At 31.4% G+C, this 19,695-nt stretch overlaps 1 protein-coding gene across 7 annotated transcripts in view; it reads left to right on the top strand.

Moving 5' to 3' along the window:
- Positions 1–19,695, top strand: part of LOC129983930 (limulus clotting factor C-like) — a 51,246-nt gene that overhangs the window by 29,695 nt on the left and 1,856 nt on the right. For all 7 annotated transcript variants that reach the window (XM_056093650.1, XM_056093648.1, XM_056093652.1 and 4 more), the window contains 6 exons: positions 7,985–8,197; positions 12,192–12,413; positions 13,528–13,743; positions 14,095–14,337; positions 15,507–15,737; positions 17,429–17,679. In XM_056093650.1, coding sequence (XP_055949625.1) covers positions 7,985–8,197; positions 12,192–12,413; positions 13,528–13,743; positions 14,095–14,337; positions 15,507–15,737; positions 17,429–17,679 — 1,376 coding nt within the window. The remainder of the gene's footprint in view (positions 1–7,984; positions 8,198–12,191; positions 12,414–13,527; positions 13,744–14,094; positions 14,338–15,506; positions 15,738–17,428; positions 17,680–19,695) is intronic.

Below are 19,695 nucleotides of genomic sequence, written 5' to 3'. Positions count from 1 at the left end.
GCAAATGACGGAATTATAATTTCCCAATTTAAGTATCTATATGTTTCTTAAGAGTATTAATAATTTTCCATAAAAATATATATCACTAGAATTTTGATGTATATATATTCTGTATGGATTTAAAAATTCTTTTAAGTGTGAATTAAATGATGAAATCCAATCACTAATATTACATCAAATATTAACAATAAAAAAAGGAATATTCTACTAAATATTATGCGACAACAAAAGCTTAACAAAAAGACAGAAATATTTCTTGATATTTTCAGTAATATTCTAAATATTTACTTTTAACATAAATACAGTGATTGGAAATGGGTATTTTTTTATGTTTGGACTTTACTATTCAAATATTTACTTTTCTATTGAAAAATAGATACATAAATATTAGTTGAATAATTTATATTTGAATATTCCTATTGGAGAAAAGATGAATAAATTACTTCATTTTTAATGATAATATTAACTAAATTATTAATTAATCACTAAATTGCTCAAACTACATGCATTTAAAGTGAAATTAGCACTTCATGATCAAATACTGGAGCCATATGTGTATCATTTAGCCAGTAGCGGTGAGATAAAAATGAAAATAATTAAATTTACTCTTGCTTTTATCATATGATAGCCATTTTTCTGGCTATTCGTCTTTTCATTGGCAAATTGTAACATTAAAATGAAAGAAGATGCATAGATGCTCATTTGGAACTTAACAGTTTGAGGAGGCTGTATTATGCATTAGTTTAGCTACTCTGACATCACATTCTAAGTGATATTATAAACATAGGCAAAGATGAAATGATACTGGTACAGTGATGCTACGCTACTAATAACATTACGATAGTGTTACCAATAACACTAGCACTACTCTACTGATAGCGCTTAAAGCCTGGTGAGGAGTTTACAAATTAAAGCGAAACATTTTACAGTTATTAATTCTGAAGTTCTTTTCTTATTGTATCTAATCTCGTAATATACTGGCGAGTACAATTAATATATTTCTACTTATTATAGTAATTTTTTGCAAAGTCTTAGAATCCAGAACCATTTTCGAAAATTATTGATCTCTGTCTTTTTCAGTAACTTGTGAGTTTTATCTTGATCTTGAACAATTAACATTGCAGAGTTTCTGTGATTTGCCGTTCCTCACTTTATAAATAAAATAGTGGAAGGACAATTTTCCTCCCTTATTCCGAGCTTATTCTCTCTGGTTGTTGCTGTTGTGGTTGTTTATTGGCGCAAGAGCTATATTTGGCTATGCTGCTCCACACAAATGGTAAAATATAAAACTAAAAGATACATATTTTATTAAAATATACAAAACAATTGTACAAAGATAAAAATGACGTTTTAAATACCACGATACAAAATGCAAAATCATAAAAACATTCAAAAACAAGGGAAGAAAGTGAAATCTACTAAATCTGATTATAAAAAGAAATAGGTTTTAAAAAGTTAAAAATATTCGGGTGGTGTTTTTCGTCCACCAAGTCTCGCATATTTACAGCGAGCGAATTAAAATAATAATAACGATAATTATTAAATGAACTACATTGAACCAAAATATGTGCAATGCTAAAATCAACATGACATCGAGGACAGACTGGTGGTTTTTCGCCAAAAAGAAGATGACGGTGAGTAAAACGAGTATGTCCTATACGGAGACGAGTCAGTTTCACATCGAACTCTCGTACAGGAATAACAGGCCAGACATCAATGGAAGGTTTAAGGGTATGCAATTTATTATGAATTTGTTTATCCCATTTTTCCTGCCACGTGGTATCAAGACACCTAACAAGAGTTTTCCTGATATCACAGTAGGGAAGTTCTTGTGTCAAAAAAGAAGAAGCAGATTTCGCAGCAGAGTCTGCCGCTTCGTTGCCAGAAATACGAACATGACTCGGCACCCAACAAAAGGTAATATTACAACCCTTTTTCTGAAGTTGTTGTAAACAGTATAAAATTTTGAAAGCCTCGGGGTGCATTCGATTGTTGTAGTGGGACAGAGTTTCTGAAGCGCTCATGCTGTCAGTATAAATAATTACATTATGCTGAGTAGCAGGTGATATTTTCTGAAGAGCACAGGAAATGGCCACTAACTCAGCGGTATACACAGAGTTATATTTATGAAGCCGATAGCTCAAAGTATGAGACGGAGTGACAATACCACAACCAACATATTCCTCCGATTTTGAGCTATCTGTAAAAAATGGTAGGTGGGAAGAATACAAACAGCGATGGCTAGAAAATAATTGTTGGAAAACCACAGGCGAAGTCACAGATTTATCATATTTATAAAATGGATTCAAGAATGAAAATTGCGGAACATCCCAGGGAGGAGTGCAAAAGTAATCAACAGATTTGATATTAACATTGTTAAGGTCCAAGTCATGCAAAAGTATTTTGACTCTCTCACAAAATGGAAGAACATGATAGGGTCGAGCGTCATAAATTCTTCGAAAACTAGCCGGAAGATCAATTTTACACAAAGGATGGTTCGGCACAGTCTGCACACGGAAAAAAATATAATATAGATATTTTTTCCGTCTTAAAATCAAGAGGTAGCTGGTGACAAATATTATACAGACTTTCTACTGGTGAAGTTCTAAAGGCGCCTGAAGAAATTCTTAGAGCGCTGTGATTAATGGTATCCAGCCTGTATAAAACACTAGGGCGAGCAGATCCATACACCATGCATCCATAATCTAGACGAGAAAGAATGACTGTCTCATAAATACGAAGAAGGGAGGTTCGATCGGTTCCCCACGATGTCTTTGAGAGCACTTTTAAAATGTTTAGAGATTGTTCACATTTCTTCTTCAAGTGTAAAACATGTGGAAGGAAGGTGAGCTTGTGATCGAAAATCACTCCCAAAATACGTAATTCTTTAGAAACAGGAATAGGAACATTTCGGATATGAATGTTCGGATCAAGGTGAATATTTCTTTTCCTGCAGAAATGGTCAGACTTTTATCGGCAGATATAGTGTGTCCATTATTATCGCACCACGTTACCAACTTGTTAACTGCATTTTGCAGCTGTCGCTCAATTAACGACATGTTCTTACCTTGACAGGAAATTTGAAGATCATCAACATATAAACTTCCATGAACAGATGGTGGCAAGATATTTAAAATCTGACTAAGATGAAGGATGAATAGTGTGACACTGAGGACGCTTCCTTGCGGGACACCCTCAGCCTGGATAAAATTATCAGAATAAAAATTACTCATGCGAACACGAAACGTTCTACGAGATAAAAAGTTTTTTTAAAAATATTGGTAAATTACCTCTAAAACCGAAGGTAAAAAGAGTAGAAAGTATGCCATGTCTCCATGTGCGATCATAAGATTTTTCAATGTCCACAAATATAGAGACAAGGTGATTCCTTCTAACAAAGGCATTTCGAATTTGGGTTTCCAGAAAGACTAGATTGTCGAAAGTAGATCTTCCTCTACGGAATCCACTCTGCCACGGGGAAATGCAACCCTGTTCTTCTAATTGAAATACAAGCCGGGTATTAACCATTCGCTCAAAGGTTTTGCAAAGACAATTCGTCAGTGCAATTGGTCGGTAGTTCAAAGGGTCGGATGGATCTTTGCCAGGTTTTAGGATTGGAATCACAATAGCTTCGTGCCATTGTGCAGGGAACTTATGTTCAGTCCAAATTCTGTTAAATAGAAATAACAGATTGGAAAGGGAAGTTGAATTCAAATGGTGAAACATGTTATATGTAATTCCATCTTGACCGGGACTGGTATTGTGGGTTTTAGATAATGCCGCTTCTAATTCATACAAACGAAAATCACAATTGTAAGGAGAGGTACTTCGGTCATTAAAACGCAAAGGCATCCGTTCTGCGCGATTCTTAATTGCCAGAAAATTAGGATTATAATAATCTGTTGCGGAAACTTGTTCAAATACATGACCGAGGATATTAACTACATCTAAAGGGGCGGAATGCACCGTGTTTCCTGTTTTTAAAACTGGAATAGAAGATTCGCTGTAAATCCCATTTGCGGCTTTTATCTTTTTCCACAAAAGTTTAGTGGAAGTTGAGGATGTGATTGATGACACAAAATTTAACCAATATTCCCTCTGACTACGACAGCGAATGCGTCGAGCTAAGGCTTTGGCTTTCTTAAAAGCGACAAGATTTTCTGTCGTAGGGTACCTTCTAAAAATGTCCCACCGTTTTTTCTGGTTCTTAAAACTGTCGCGACAGGCATCATTCCACCAAGGTTTGCGATATTTTATTAAACGCGGTGAGGTTTTTGGTATTGAAGCATTTGCAGGGTGTATTATAATGTCAACAACATTCTGTACTGCTTCCGTGATGTCGGAAGTTTTGACCATTGTCTCTGTTATATTTGCCAGTTGGGAGAATGCAGCCCAGTCTGCCCGTTGAAATAGAAAATGTGGTGGACAGCGAGTCGGAACACCACACTCAGCTTGGGAGACTATTACAGGATAATGATCACTATTGTACAGATCATCATCGACCTTAAAATTCATCAATGGAAGAAGCTCGGGAGAACAAATGGCCAGGTCAAGACTATGGAAGCTACGTGTGGGTTCATGGAAGTATGTTTTTTCGTCATTATTTAGAAGACAGATACAGTTATTTGATATGAATTGTTCGATCTGTCTCCCACGAGTATTTGTGCAATCCGAACCCCACAAAGTGCTATGTCCGTTGAAATCGCCGAGAATAATGAAAGGTTTTGGAAGTTGGTCCAATATGTCGTCAAGATCTTGTTGACGAATGACATCACGAGGCGGCAGATAGATACTGCAGACTGTGACTAACGTTCGTGTGTGAACTTGCACAGCCACAGCCTGCAAAGTCGTATGTAAAGTGAGTGGTGTCCTCGGATGAAGATTGGATGTGAAGAGGCAGACACCACCAGAACTGTGAGTTCCTGTGTCTGCTTCTTTTCGAACACAGTTGTAGCCGCGCAATTTAATAGGAATTGTCAGGAATTTTTCTTGGACACAGAAACAGACAGGATGAAATTTGTTGAAAATTGTCTTGATGTCAGAGAGTTTGGATCGAAGGCCGCTACAATTCCATGAAAGGAAGGTACCCATTAAGAAAGTCTTGTAACGGAAGAGGAATTAAAGGCAATGTTAGGAGGATGCGAAATATCGCAGTTCATTTTCAAATCATCCTCTTCGTCTGATGGGTGAAGTGAGATAAGATCAGGAGTTTTAGGCATACCGCCAAAAATTTAAACTAAGTCTTTGAGCAACTGAATTTTATGAAAGGGATTTTTTAAATTTTGATGAAAAATCTTTTTCAGCAAGGCCACGTTTGAAAAGCTTTAGCTTTAAAGATTTATTAGACTTTGCTTTCTGTTTTGGTGTTTTCTGTTTAACAGGTTCGGAGGTACAGGTTGAAGAATTTTCTGTATCAGATTCAGATGCCTTATCAGGAAGTTTTGCGTTAGGATTGCGTTTTGAACAATCTGAACATGAACAATTTTTGCAAAAGGATTTTTGAGTAGCGGAAGCATAACTGAGACCAGGTTTCGGAGTTTGGGCTAGAATTTTCCTTCTAGCTTCGGGATAAGAAATATTTTATTTTACTTTAGTTGTGGTTATTTTTTTCTCTAATTGCCAGCGTTCCCATGATCGAGAGAATGATGGATGGTTGCCATTGCAGTTGACACACTTTTCTGGTGCCGAACACTGCTGGCTATCGTGGCCCTTTTCTGCACAGCGGGCGCAAGTACGAGTCCCGCGGCAGTTGGCCTTCGAATGGCCAAAACGCTGGCATTGAAAACACCTTAAAGGATTTGGAATATACTGTCTGACAGGTAATTTAATATATCCAGCACATACGTATTCGGGTAATTGGGGTGTGTGAAATGTCAGTATGTAATGTTTTGTGGGAGGAGCTGTCCATCCCGCCTAACATTTATTTGTTGTACGTTTGTCACTCCTTGGGTTTGTAGTTCCTTAGTTATCTCCTCTAAAGGAACATTAAAAAGTTCCCCACATGTTATTACGCCTTTTGAATAATTCAGAGATGTATATGGACTAACTGTTATTTTTATGGTAGCTAAAGCTTTAAGTTTGATGATTTGCTGGGCTTGCTTCTTTGAGCAGACTTGAACCAACAAATCACCGGAACGCATTTTTCGGATAGATGATACGTCGCCGACTGTTGCTGCAATTGCCTTCTGAACAAGAAATGGTGAGACTGAATGAAATGAATCTTTTCCATCTGACACACGTTTCAAAACAAAAAAGGAATCAAAATTGTGATTTAGAGTTTTCATTTGAGGATGATGCCCACTGCAGGGAGATTTCCGGGAGGAGCCCATGCGATATTGATAACAATTCAGGTCCGACGGCACCGCCCACCACGGAGCCCAACAAGGGAAGGCAGCCACCGGCTCTGGCCATTCCCAGCCTCGGCGCTTACCCTAGCGCTAGCCGGAACCTATATGCTCGGAGTTACCCCCGGGGACAGTGACCACCCTTAACGCCCAGCCCAAGGAGTAACCCCTTCGCTTGATCCCTAGCAGACTAGCCACTAAGGTGACTAGCTACCAGCCGATTGATGCACAGGGGACCACAGTGCACCACCCATCTTTCAAATGGGTCGCCAAGCACGGCAAACACGTGGGGTCTTGGCTGTCCATGAGAAGCAAGAGTGCGGCGACAGCTTCTCATGGAGAGCTCCCTCGCTTGCCGTAGAGGGAAGGAAAAAATTAAGCAGACAGCAGAAGGCGTAGGGGAGTGGAAACATAAAGGGAGTAAAGATCCCTGGGAACCTCGGGATTGGGACACCCGTACTCACCTATAGTAGGTGAGCCCCTGAGGGGCTTATTCTCTCTGGAAAAAACTGAATTTTGTTTTCCGTTTTATTAATATCTCCTCTTTTAAATGGGTCATGAATAATGCCTTCTTTTTTTCCATAGTCCATTTTCTTATTTTTCGAAGAGGATATAATCTTGTTTTTATATGTTGAGATAATTAATTATTCAAATTATAATTTATTTGAATTTGCATGGATGTTGATGAAGCTTCGATCTTGGAAAAGTTTCTATATATTTCTTCCAAAATTAGATTGTTTTTTCGTTTCGGATAAGTTACTACTAGGTTTTTTTCCCTCTGCGGTTTTAATAATTTCATTTCATTTTCTGAATATGTTTTTAATAGTTTTTAAACTGTTATTTAACATCTTTGATTAAAGCTCCTTTAAGTATATAAATATACTTAAAGGTTCTTGTATATAAATATACTTAATTATGAATTTTTTTAACGTTAAGGGGTAAAAAGGATAGATATCCAAAGTCATGGGATATTTGATACAACTGGCGATCCGATAATATCCTGTTGTTATTTATTAATTTGTAGTTATTTTAATTTCACTTTTATTTGATGAATTCTGTTGTTCTGACCTGAGGCTATTGATGAACTTTCTCTTCCGCTATGAACTTAATTTTGCTTTTTATTAAGACTTGTCATTATAATTTTGCTTTTTATTATTATTTTTCATAAATTTTCTTTTATAATTTTCTATTATAATTTTGCTTTTTATTATTATTTTTCATTTTTAAATATCGTGTCCTTTTCTCTGAACATTCTGAAATTAATTATGAGTTGCATTAATAGCATATTAGTAGCATCAAAACTTTCTACTCAAGAGCCGAAACTATAAATAGCTAACTCTACGTAGAAGACTTTTCAGTAACTTTAATGGTCTCATCAAGGTATCCTCGCCTTCTCCATTCTATATTAGAATTATAGCTTATTTTGCACATCTTCGTTCTTCGTTTGAATTTTTCATTCAACTCTACTAGTCTAGCCTTTATTTTTCATGATGTTGAAATTTTACTTTTCATTAATGTGAAAAGTTAAGTATTTATTTAGTTGCCAAAACCATTTTTTTAAGATATTAACTATACATAATATTGATATTTATTGAATTATTATGATTCCTGTTCTATATATGTTTCTATTCTATCATCAGAAGCCCCGATTCCTTGTACATATCCTGAACAGGCTTCTAACAGCAGACCTACTACACCCATCAGGGTAGATCAGATCTTCCCTCCAAGAACAGAATTAACATATGCTTGCTACGATGGGTACAAAACTAGTGATCCATTAATTATTTATTGTTTGAATTCTGGACTCTGGAGTTCACCTCCTCCTACTTGCAATAGAATTGAAACTCCAATAAGTAAGTAAATAGCATTAAAGAATCCAATTATTAAAATGAATCTTCTTAACCCATAAAAAGCAGTGCACTTCTTTAATTCTAGGTTTTTCTAGATCAAGAAAATGTTGTTTTGCGATAAGATATCGATGATGGTTCTTTTAAACAGCATATTTATTGCACACACTCACACACACACACATATATATATATATATATATATATATATATATATATATATATATATATATATATATATATATATATATATATATATATATATATATTCTAATAATAAACGCACAAAAATTAAAAAAATTGCATGACCATATAAAAATTAAGAAATGAATGATAATTTTTTAACAGAATATTTAAATTTTTCTTCATTAGCTACTTTTAACAGAAAATCTTCAATTTACATTTCTGTTTGAACATATTATGATTTAATTACATTCTCTTCCAATAAATCTTTCTCAAAATGAAAGCATACTAAATTAAATGCTCTGTTTTATTTGAACCTAATGCATTTAATTCGCTGAATTTCTGTTTGACTGTTTGATTGTAAGGTTAAAGCACTATTTATATATTGTTAACATTTCAATTCAAATATGAAATTTAAATTTCAAACAATGGCTTTACAAATTTCAAAAAAATGCAAAAAAGTCTGTTTCGCATGCTGAGAGACGGGCAGTCTTTTCATAAAATTAAAATGAAATCAATGCAATTACCAAATAAAAATTACATCACCAGAAAATCATTTACTATTTTCTGTATTTCCTCATCTATTGTCAGAACCAAAACTTCAATATTATTTTACTTAATGACTTTTTTTCCAATTTATGTTTAAACTGTGAAAGTTATTATGTTATATCAATACATGATGTACTAACTAGATATAAAACTTAAATTAAATTTTGATACACAGGTGTAACAATCTGCAAATTTTTAGTCGAAATAATCTGTTCCTCTTCTTTTATAATATATGAGAATATCACCTTTTTCTAGATTATTCATAATTAGTTTAATATAGTCTAGATTATACTGAACGAATAATGATTCAAAGTATTCAGATTACGATAAACTAATACCAATTTCATGTTTCACAATTTATCTTGCAATAATTGGTAATTATAATCTTGATACACTACATCATCAATTTGCTCATTTGTAGTAGGTATACTCTTTTTATTACAATAATGGGAATTTGTAACTCTTTTACACTAAGCTATATTTTCTCATTTTTCTAGGTTATATTAAACCAATGATGAATAAAAGTATTCATATTACAATAAACTGGTCTATTTTCATGTTAAATATTTCCATATCTAAAAACTTACCATTTTTGTACTCATGCATTTCAAAATCCATTTTAATATATTTACTATTTCAAGATACATTTAATTGTAATTATAAAACTAGCTAAGCCATCTACATACATACAAGATATAATTTTGGCCATCATTTTTAATGGCAACACCATCAGAAGAAATTGCATTAATTCAAATTATTCTAATTCGCTTTTTATTAACACATACCAATTTCAACCCCGGGTTTAGCCAGAAATATTCATTTTTTCTTTTATAAACCTTTTAATTTCCAACTAGTTTTTATTACCAGGTGGAAGTAACATGAAAACAGTTTATTTTATATTACTATACAAATGTGCAATTTTTATACTAAGGAACTTAAAGAAATATACTTAATTAAAATTCAATTAATAATTAGAAGCACTCGATGTCTACAGCTGGTGAATACGACTTTGAATAATCTCTATATTTTATTTAGCTAAAACCAATTTTAACAAGTCTTGATATAAAAAATAAATACTCCCATTTACCTTTTACCTTTTAGATTTATCTATTATTTCCCAAATTTCGTGTTTATTTAAGGAATCCAAAATATTTTTCATCTCTCAATCCCACTTCTTCCATAGAGCATTATTTATCCCTTTTATGCAAAAATATTTTGAACTAAATGAATTGATATTTCTATAGATTTAAACCTTTCCGAATTCCTGTAATTTCATCTACATTACTACAATTAAACTGATCTGGTGTTTGGTTTTCATCCTCCATAGTGTTGCCTTTCTAATGCAGAGTTAGAGCATAATATTAGATAGAGTTGTTACTCTCTTTTGCTATAAGTTCTACAAAAAATTCTATATGGGATGCTTCATTTTTTTTTTTTTTTGATTAACCTTGCATTTTTCTGAAAATGTTTCAAAAAATGAAACTTCGGCACTACGTCAAGTGCAAATTTTTTAAGATAATTTATTTTAGGGTTTCTTCCTGTTCAAATTTTGGGCAGAAAATTTTCTTTTCCTGCAAGTGGTGTTACGCTAGATACTCGAGTAATAAAATTAGTAGCTTTATTACTCAGGTCGAAACTTTTAATGGAAGCTGAATTTCATACAATTTCATACTTTGCTCTTTCCACTTAATAGGTACAACTATTTTATGGAAGTGGGGATTTTCCAATTAAACATACATAAATTAGCAAGATATCAAATTGTTCATTCACAAATTCAAAGCCCTTATCAGTTCAAAGCCCTTATCATAATTTATCAATTAGATTTTCGTATTTAACTTTAAATTTAGAAGGTTAGATTTTTACTTAGGTTTCTGAATTTGCTTGAAATTTAAAATTTCTATTTCTAAACATATCTCTTTCATGTAGTGCGCATGTTACAATTCATCTGAAAAATCTCGTCGTAGGTGTTATTATGAAGTAGAATTAAACATTAATTAGTTATAGAAAATTTTTTGGATAGAAATAGAATGGATATGATGCATCATCAAACAATTTCATTTTTAAGGTCTATATGCAAGAGATCCATTTCAGTGAATAAGAAAAATTTTAAAAATTCCTTGGTTAAATTAATAGAGAGAACGAGAATCAGATTAATTGGACAACGACTCAGCAATCTATACTCTTCACAGCTGTGTGTAGTTTTTAGTGTTATTTATTTTATGGGAGAAAAAAAAGCAACACCGTGATATTCCAAAAAACTAATATGCCAACGATAGAGGAGTAATTTGTTAAAATGATTAAAGCAACACATTTTTGCAATGAAACAGGAGGATATTTTGCAGGAGTCATGTTGTTGCTTGAATGTCCCTAGAATATAATTAAAATTGCTAATTGAGGTGTCTTGAAGAAGCTAAGTTGTATAGATAAAATTCTATCAATTTGAAAGGCTTAATGCTGGTTTTGTCATTAGTTTTATTAATTTTTTAAAATTAAAATATTTGACTAATAAATTCTTATTCGCACACGAAGTAGGCAAAGAGAAAGTAATATGGTCGCCAAAAAAGTCAAACTTGAAAATTTTGCAAACTTCTATTGTTTCAGAGCTCGGATAATCAGTTTGGAATTGAGTTAATACGACAATTCAAAAGCGCCTTGAAGAAGACGGATGAAATTTTTTATTTAAATTTATATTTTTCTAGAAATTTGTAGAATAAAATAATGAAATAGTAAGAAATTAAAATAATACTACACATATATTTGTTTATATTCCTTCGAAATACCCACAACTGAATAGTTAGAAATGAAATAGATACATTTATAACATTTTATATTAATACGAAAAATATTATTAATATTATATTCAATTACAAGCTCGACAGATATAAGTCTTAGTTGCAGACATTTTAGCCTCATTTTCAGTTCAGTACGTTTAAAAATGTTTTTATATCTTTACAATAAAAGTAAAGCAGATAAATTCTTTAACAAAGTTAGTAATTCGAAAAACAGAAATGTTCAAGTTTGTTGTTAATAATTCAAGCAAACTGCTTGTAAATTATTTAAAATTAATCCATAACATAACAGGTTTAAAACAGATTTTAGAGTAAGAATCTGCGATAACTTGATATCTGCAGTGATTAAAGGACTTTCAATCAGTTAAAAAAAATCATATTGAAATTACAGTCTTCACACCCGAAAGAAGTAGAATATAACAGTAACTATATTAAAATGCATCCTTAAATAGAAAGTAATAAACTACATTTTCCAATAGGCGTATCTGGTACTTATTGTGTATTGCCCAAGGCAGATATGACTGGCATGACCGTCATTCCCTCCCTTGATATGAGCGACAGGGGACAAATGTTTCTGCCAGGTACAGAATTGAAATTTGATTGTGAAGAAGGCTACGAACTACAAGGCGAAAATTGGATAATTCACTGCAAACTAGATGGGGAATGGACATTCGAACCACCAACTTGCAGACGACTTGCAGGTAAAAAAATGAACAAAAACAATTCATAAATGCACATCTATAATAAGCATTCACTTCATACTCAGAGCCTTGTTTTGCCATCCCTCGACAATTCAAATTTTATTGTATTGAATTGTAATGAAAATGTTGTTTTTATTTAAATTATTTTATATTTAACTTCTGGCACGATTCTTGATCAAAATATTATATGACTTTGAGATACACACTTGTAATTTAAATCTAATTTTACGTACCGATATAGTAGGAATTTTTTTTATTACAGAAAAGTTATCTAATTTCTGAATAGTTTTGAGACTTTTCTACAATAGTCTAATAATATTTAATAAATGAATTTCTGTGGAAGGAAATGAATTGGTAGATATTAATAAACAAACATAATGCTTAAAAATAGCTTTAGACATGTCCCTAAAAATTTGAGACTGTTAAAGTTAAAAATTTGAGACAGTTACCTGGCTGAAAAAATGAACTTGAACTGTCATCGAGCAAATAAACCTTTTCGTCATCTTTAGCACATCATTTTCTAAGCAAGTTCCTAAAAAATCTAACAGTGGTCATTCGATGTTGCAGGATTCTCATGCCCTCATTACTGTTTTGATATATTACTGAATACTGTAATACTGAGTATTGAATGTATCTATTCAGTACTCTCCCGAAAATATCATCACATTTTTAGTCCAACATATTACAATTTCTTGACATATCATGTCAACATATCACATCTTCTTTATTCTTTCGCTGTTTTCTTAAAATAGCGCCACATAATTCTGATAAATCCAAAAACAGCTTTCAACTTTAATTCCAGTGTATTTTGCCTTTAGACAAGTTACTTTTTTTAATGTGCGGTAAAATTAAATTTTGTTTAGAAGATTTAATGAAGAAGAATAATGAATAACTCTGAAAATGTATAACGTGTAGAAATGTTTCGTACAGAAAAATCAATGTAATTGTTCATAAAATTAATCTGTAGAAATTCAGAAACATTACGGCAACCAACAGTGTCAAACTAAATATTTCTCAAGTGTTTGAAACTAAAATTAACTTGTTTTTGATATTTTCAGAACTATACTTATAACTGTCTAATTCATTTCATTTAAATGATCAAATATTTTTACAGTTTATTGTCCTTATCCTGGAGTAGACAAAAATGGTATTATCGAAGACGATAGCGCAGCGGTTATTGTAGGACAAGCACAAGTATATGTTCCTGGTGCAGAATTGAGATACCGATGCATAGATGGTTATGTAGTTGAGGGAGTGAGCAGTCTTGTTTGTACTCTGGAAGGGGAATGGTCAGACGATCCTCCCACATGCGTAGAACGTGCAACTGCAGGCAAGTAGAAATGATATCTAGTTTTTATTATTTTCTAGTTTTTAGCATGTTTCTTTTATTTCTAGTTTTCAGCTTTTGAATTTAAAGGCAGTTTTATTGCAACATTTTGAATTGAAAGGACTTTAAAAACTTTACCGATTATCCTGTATATTTTAACTATATTTTACAATTTTACAAATATATATATATATATATATATATATATATATATATATATATATATATATATATATATGTGTGTTTGTAAAATTGTATGTATTTATATAATTGAAAGTTAGCGAATATTGTTTTCTTTCCTTTTGCTTTCTATTGTTATATTAAGTTATCTCTGTTATTTTTATAAAATCTTAGCCCCTGTGTCGGTTGTGGCTCGCAAGGTATGCCCTTATCCTATCGTAGATCGCAATGGTGCCATAGAATATTTGTATACAGATGGTCCTATAGAAAGAGGGCAAGTATTCGAAGTTGGAACTGCAGTGAAATTTACATGCAGTAGTGGTTATGAAATGACTGGCTATAATCTCTCTTTTTGCCTCAGAAATGGAAGATGGAGCTCTGTTTCACCGATTTGCACAAGTATATCACCAACATCTGGTAAGTTAAATCCTTTCAGGTAGTCAGTTAATTACTCTTATTATACAATAATAGTATATATATTCAATATGAACCAAAATCCTTTGAAAAACTCTAATAGTAAATTAGGGAGATAGAAAGAAGTCATTTCTACCGGAAAACATTCAATCGTAAAAGTATAGATTAATAACAACAGAAAGCGTTCAGCCTGCAAATTAAGAATGAGTGAAAAGAATAGATAATGCCGACGGGAGAATTTGGATTTAACATGAAAATATAAACTCAATTTCTTTTTCCTCTCACATGACTTTTCTCCGATATAAACTATCCTCCATATTCCTAGACACAAATTCTATATAAAAAATGAAACCTAACAAAAATAATTACTTCATTGTTCTTCATTTGCCCTACTTCATTGTCACACAAAAAAAATTGCTATTTTTTGTCTAAGTGTGTGCAAATCGCAGCACTAGTTAGCTTGTACCTTTTCCTTGACTGAATAATCTTGCTCATTGCTCCAGCAAGTCACCCGGCATGTAATCACTTCATGTCCCTAACACTGTCTTCTTTGATATTCAATAATTTTAAATGTAATTTTAACGTCATAATATTATCCGCACGTTTTAAACCACTAGAAAAGATCGTTGCAAGAGAAAAGGTTTTACATGCACTATAAATCATTTGCCATATAATTTACCAGAAATCTTAGAATATGGAAATCTTTTTTTTTCATTATAGCTATTCCAGCATTTTGAAAATACTTTGAAATTAGATACTGAACAAATTTGAATTAAAATATGTGGATTTTATTTGTTGAAAAATGTTACTTTTCAAGAGATCAATTGATATCAATTTTTAGAAAACTATTTTTGCATCTCGCATTAAAGTAAAACATAATGTGATTGCATGTTGTGGTAAATGTAAGGTGCAGAAATAGTCAAACATATTTATTTGAATTGCCTTGTTTTTTTATGCTCATAAGTTTATAAGCAAGCATTCCATTATTTTTATTCAATAAATTTATTTTATCATTTTCCAATTTTTCCCTCCATCTCCTATCTCCCTTTCAGATAGATAATAATATTTTTTATTCGGATATAAACGGTAACACAGATTTAAACCAAATATTACTAATAACATATGCTTTAAAAGAATTTCGAACCTTACTTTCTTTTTCATTCATTGCCTAGGAATACTGTGCAAAGATCCAGGCTCTATTCAAAATGGCGGAGTAATAGTGTACTACAACAATCCCAATGTTCGCCGTATGCCTACTCCAGAACGTTACAATGCTATGGAATATCCGGTTGGTACTCGACTCAGTTATGATTGCAGTAATGGGTATCGTTTGGAAGGAGAAAAAATTTTAGATTGTAAATCCACTGGAAGATGGTCTGGAGGAAAGCCAATATGTGTTGAAGGTAAATTTTCAAATCGTGTTATCAAAAGTACTACTTCTATGCTTTAATTTTTCGAAATAAAACATATAAAAAGAGCATTTTGAGATAGATCCGTGTCGGAAACACTCAGAAAAATATCTTAACTAATCATGTCTGTTAACTAGCAATGTGCAGGAAAGAAAGATTTCCAGGTCTATGTAAAACTTAGTTTTTGCACAGCACAAAGATGTATAAAAACAGAGATGGACTTTTAACCGCACTTCTGGAGAAACCACTGTCTGCATTAAGGTTATTCGAACAATTTATTAAATATAAACAAACGTTTCTTTTCAAAAAATAAAACTGAACATTCATTACCAGCATTGTACAAATTATCGAACATGACAATGGGGCTATAAACTAAGAAGTCTATCAGAAAAAAATTCATAACTCGCACATTTGTTTCAAGCATGGTTCAAAAACACTCAACTTTTCATTTTTATTTTCATCTTATTTTAATTCATTTATATACTTTCAAGCATAGTATTTTTACTTTCTTCTTTTTTTTAAATTTAAAACAACATTGTTGCCAAGATTGTATATTTAATATCATCGTTTTTTCTCTTGAATGTTTAATAGAAACTTTTTTAAGGTTGATCTTGATCACCGCGCAATATATTATAAATAGTTGCATATTTATTTAATAAGCGGAACTCCCGAATGCTATTAATTTAAATAATTTTTCATAAACTCAATAAATAATCAAAACATTAATGGCAGGTCGCAACTTTTAGCACTATAGATGCATAATACAAACGGAAATAGATGAAAATAAAGACAACTACAATAATTTTCTCCCTCACGTTTGCAAATGGAAGAATACGGAAAAACCCTTTTCACAACTGCCTTCAACTAAATTTGAGAGCTGGGTTGTATTCAGCGAATTTCATAAAAAAAGCATTTTAATGAAATATGAAAATTTTAATTCAAATTTTCACGTTTCTGTGACACTTACAGAGCTTCAATCACTGCCAGAAATTTCTAGAATGTTGCCAGTTTATTTATATATATTAATATATAAGTAAACGAATATAAAAAGATAAATATAAAAAATAATTATATATATATATATATATATATATATATATATATATATATATATATATATATATATTATTACTTTATATATGTTGGATTTTGAATTTGAATTTTGGGTTCTCAATTTGGATGTGGATTGAAAATTTGTTTTGTTAGCTTATTGGCTAACATATACACTCCAGACTTTTAGAAATGTTACCTTCACATTGAGAAACCATTTTGAAAGGAAGAAGCAACAAAATTAATTTAAATAAACGATGATTATATATATAGGTATTATTTTTGAATAATACTTATAGCAATAAGATTTTTTTAATTAAAGGAGTTTAGAAATCTAATAAATAATTACTAGCATGGAAAGTGCAGTTGTAGAAAGCGGAATTATTTTGAAAATATCATTTATATTCTCTATCAATTCTGTTTCATATGAATGACTGTACTGATTCTCTAAAAGAGTACAGTTAATCTAATCTTCTGTAAACTTAGAAATATTGTAAGTAGTTGACAGAGAATGAACTTATAACGTATGACTGAATGTAATTTGAACAGTTATAAATGAATCTATCTGTTATGTTTAAATGTTTTGTCTACTTTGTCTGTTTATGTATGAAATCTGTCTGCTATGTTTCTTTCAGATTGTGGACGTTCTACCCTGCGAGCGGGAGGCAAAGTCACTTATGGTACAAATACGACAGCTGGTGAATTTCCTTGGATTGTTTTTCTTTTTATGAATGAAACGAGGCAAACGTGTGGGGGAGTTTTGCTGGACCGCAGGACTGTTCTTTCTGCAGCACATTGTTTTGTGAATGCTGAATTCTGTACAATATATTTTGGCAAATACAACAAAAGTGACGAAAAAGATGACAAACATGTATTAACGACAAGGGTATGCAAATTATTCCAAAATTTATAGCGTGTTTTTTTTTTCAGTATTTGAAAAATAGCTTAATTTTAGAGTTTAAACAAGATGAGCAATCTTTGTCTTCTTAAAGCATTTAAATTTGGTCTACATTTTATTTCATCTTATTTTTTTATTAAAGCACTTATTTTTAATAAATGCTCGTGAAAAGTGACGAAGATTTACCTCAAGTAAACTTATTCTTAACTTTTGTTTTGAACAGAAACATGGGAATTTTTGTAAACCGGGTCTTCTCAAACTTTTAACATTACAAACCACGTCATCCTCGCTACAAGGAATTTTTTTCAAAGATAAACAGCCTGTTTCAAAAAGAAATTTTATGGGCTGTGACTGAATATTTGAACGATCATAATTTTTTGGAGAATGATTTGGACGTTCATAGTGAAAATTAGTTTCTGATTTGATAAAAATGATCTGAGGAAAGGGCTTGGAAACGTAATCTTAAATGATTGCGGAGATTGAAACAACAGTTGTTGCGAGAAATGTATCTTATTTTTGTCGGGTTGCAACTATAAGTATCAATAAAAATTTAAATTCCACATTAAATTTTTGCAATTGTAGAAAAATTCAAATATATTCAAAAACTTGTCGCGAACCACTAATCGAGTCTTGATTTGTTTTAGTTGTATAAAGTCTTGTTTTAAAGCAATATTAGGGATATTTTACACATTAGAAGAGATCCCCAATTATGAAGAACCCAAGGTAAAAAAAACCCTCAAAATGTGACTTTTATTTGATTTTTCTCAAAATATTTAAAGTTGCTACAATATCATCACATTAACTCGATTTTTAAATAATGATAATAATTCTTATATAAAATCACTATGAATTAAAAAAAATGGTAAAGAAAACTAAATTTCTCTTTCGCAATAAAAAAAAAATTATTCGAACTAACTTGCAAAGAACATTCATATTCAGCCCATCCAAGTCGAAACAAGCACCCATACGATATCACGTTTTGTGGCAATCGACGGGGAAATTTACAATTGCAAAGACAGAACCGCAAACTAATTTCTTAGTCTCACGGAACATCATTTGTTGAAAAAACCAATGAAATATCTAAATTATAAACTTTCATAACCATCAGTAATAAAAAAGTGGATCTCATATGGTTATTTTACACCATTTTAATGAATTTTTTAAATTATATAGTTCGAAAGTTCTATAGTTTTTGTTGTTTTTGTTATTATGAAAATTAATTCATTTTGCTGTTTCTTATAAACTTTGCATTGTATGTTTTTATCTTGTCGAAAATACATAGTCAGGATTAGTATATAAACGTTTCAAAATTTATATAATGATATATGCCCCAGTTGTCCACTATAATTGTAGCTTTATCACTAACTCCGTACATTCATTGGAAGGTATTTATTTCCAGTTTGAGAAAACTCATTTTTCCTTAACCATTTTTATTACAAACCGAATAAAAACTACACATCTGAAGAATGCAAGAATTTTCCTAAGCACTAGTCGTAGTAGTAATTATAAAGCAATAATATGGGTTTGACATTTTGTGTGCTATCATTTAAAAATCTATGGGAGAAATTTAGAAATGTTTTGAACTTCTTTTGTTTCTAAAATAAGCTAATGTTTCGCTTCTAATTTTTTTTTTTCAATTTGTAAAAAAAAAAAAAAAAAAAAAAAAAAAAAAAAAAATTAAATACAGTTTGTAATACTATTTTCCTTCGTATTAATATAGCACATTTTAATTTATTGACTAATCTAACAACAGTATACTTATGCAATGTTTTTCCTATTGTTTGAAATCAACCGATGTAACTTTTGCAGATTTGCTACTTTTTCTTTATATATATATATATATATATATATATATATATATATATATATATATATATATATATATATGTGTGGATTTTTTTCTTTTTTCTTTTTGCAATTAGAAACAGGATTGAAAATATATTTCATAGCTATAAATTTATTTATACTTTATACTATTATTATTAAACTATTGTACTTTATACT

This window comes from Argiope bruennichi, chromosome 9, assembly GCF_947563725.1.
Source record: "Argiope bruennichi chromosome 9, qqArgBrue1.1, whole genome shotgun sequence".
Taxonomy (NCBI): domain Eukaryota; kingdom Metazoa; phylum Arthropoda; class Arachnida; order Araneae; family Araneidae; genus Argiope; species Argiope bruennichi.
Note: the sequence above shows the minus strand (reverse complement) of the source record. Positions and strands in the feature narration are given on the sequence as shown.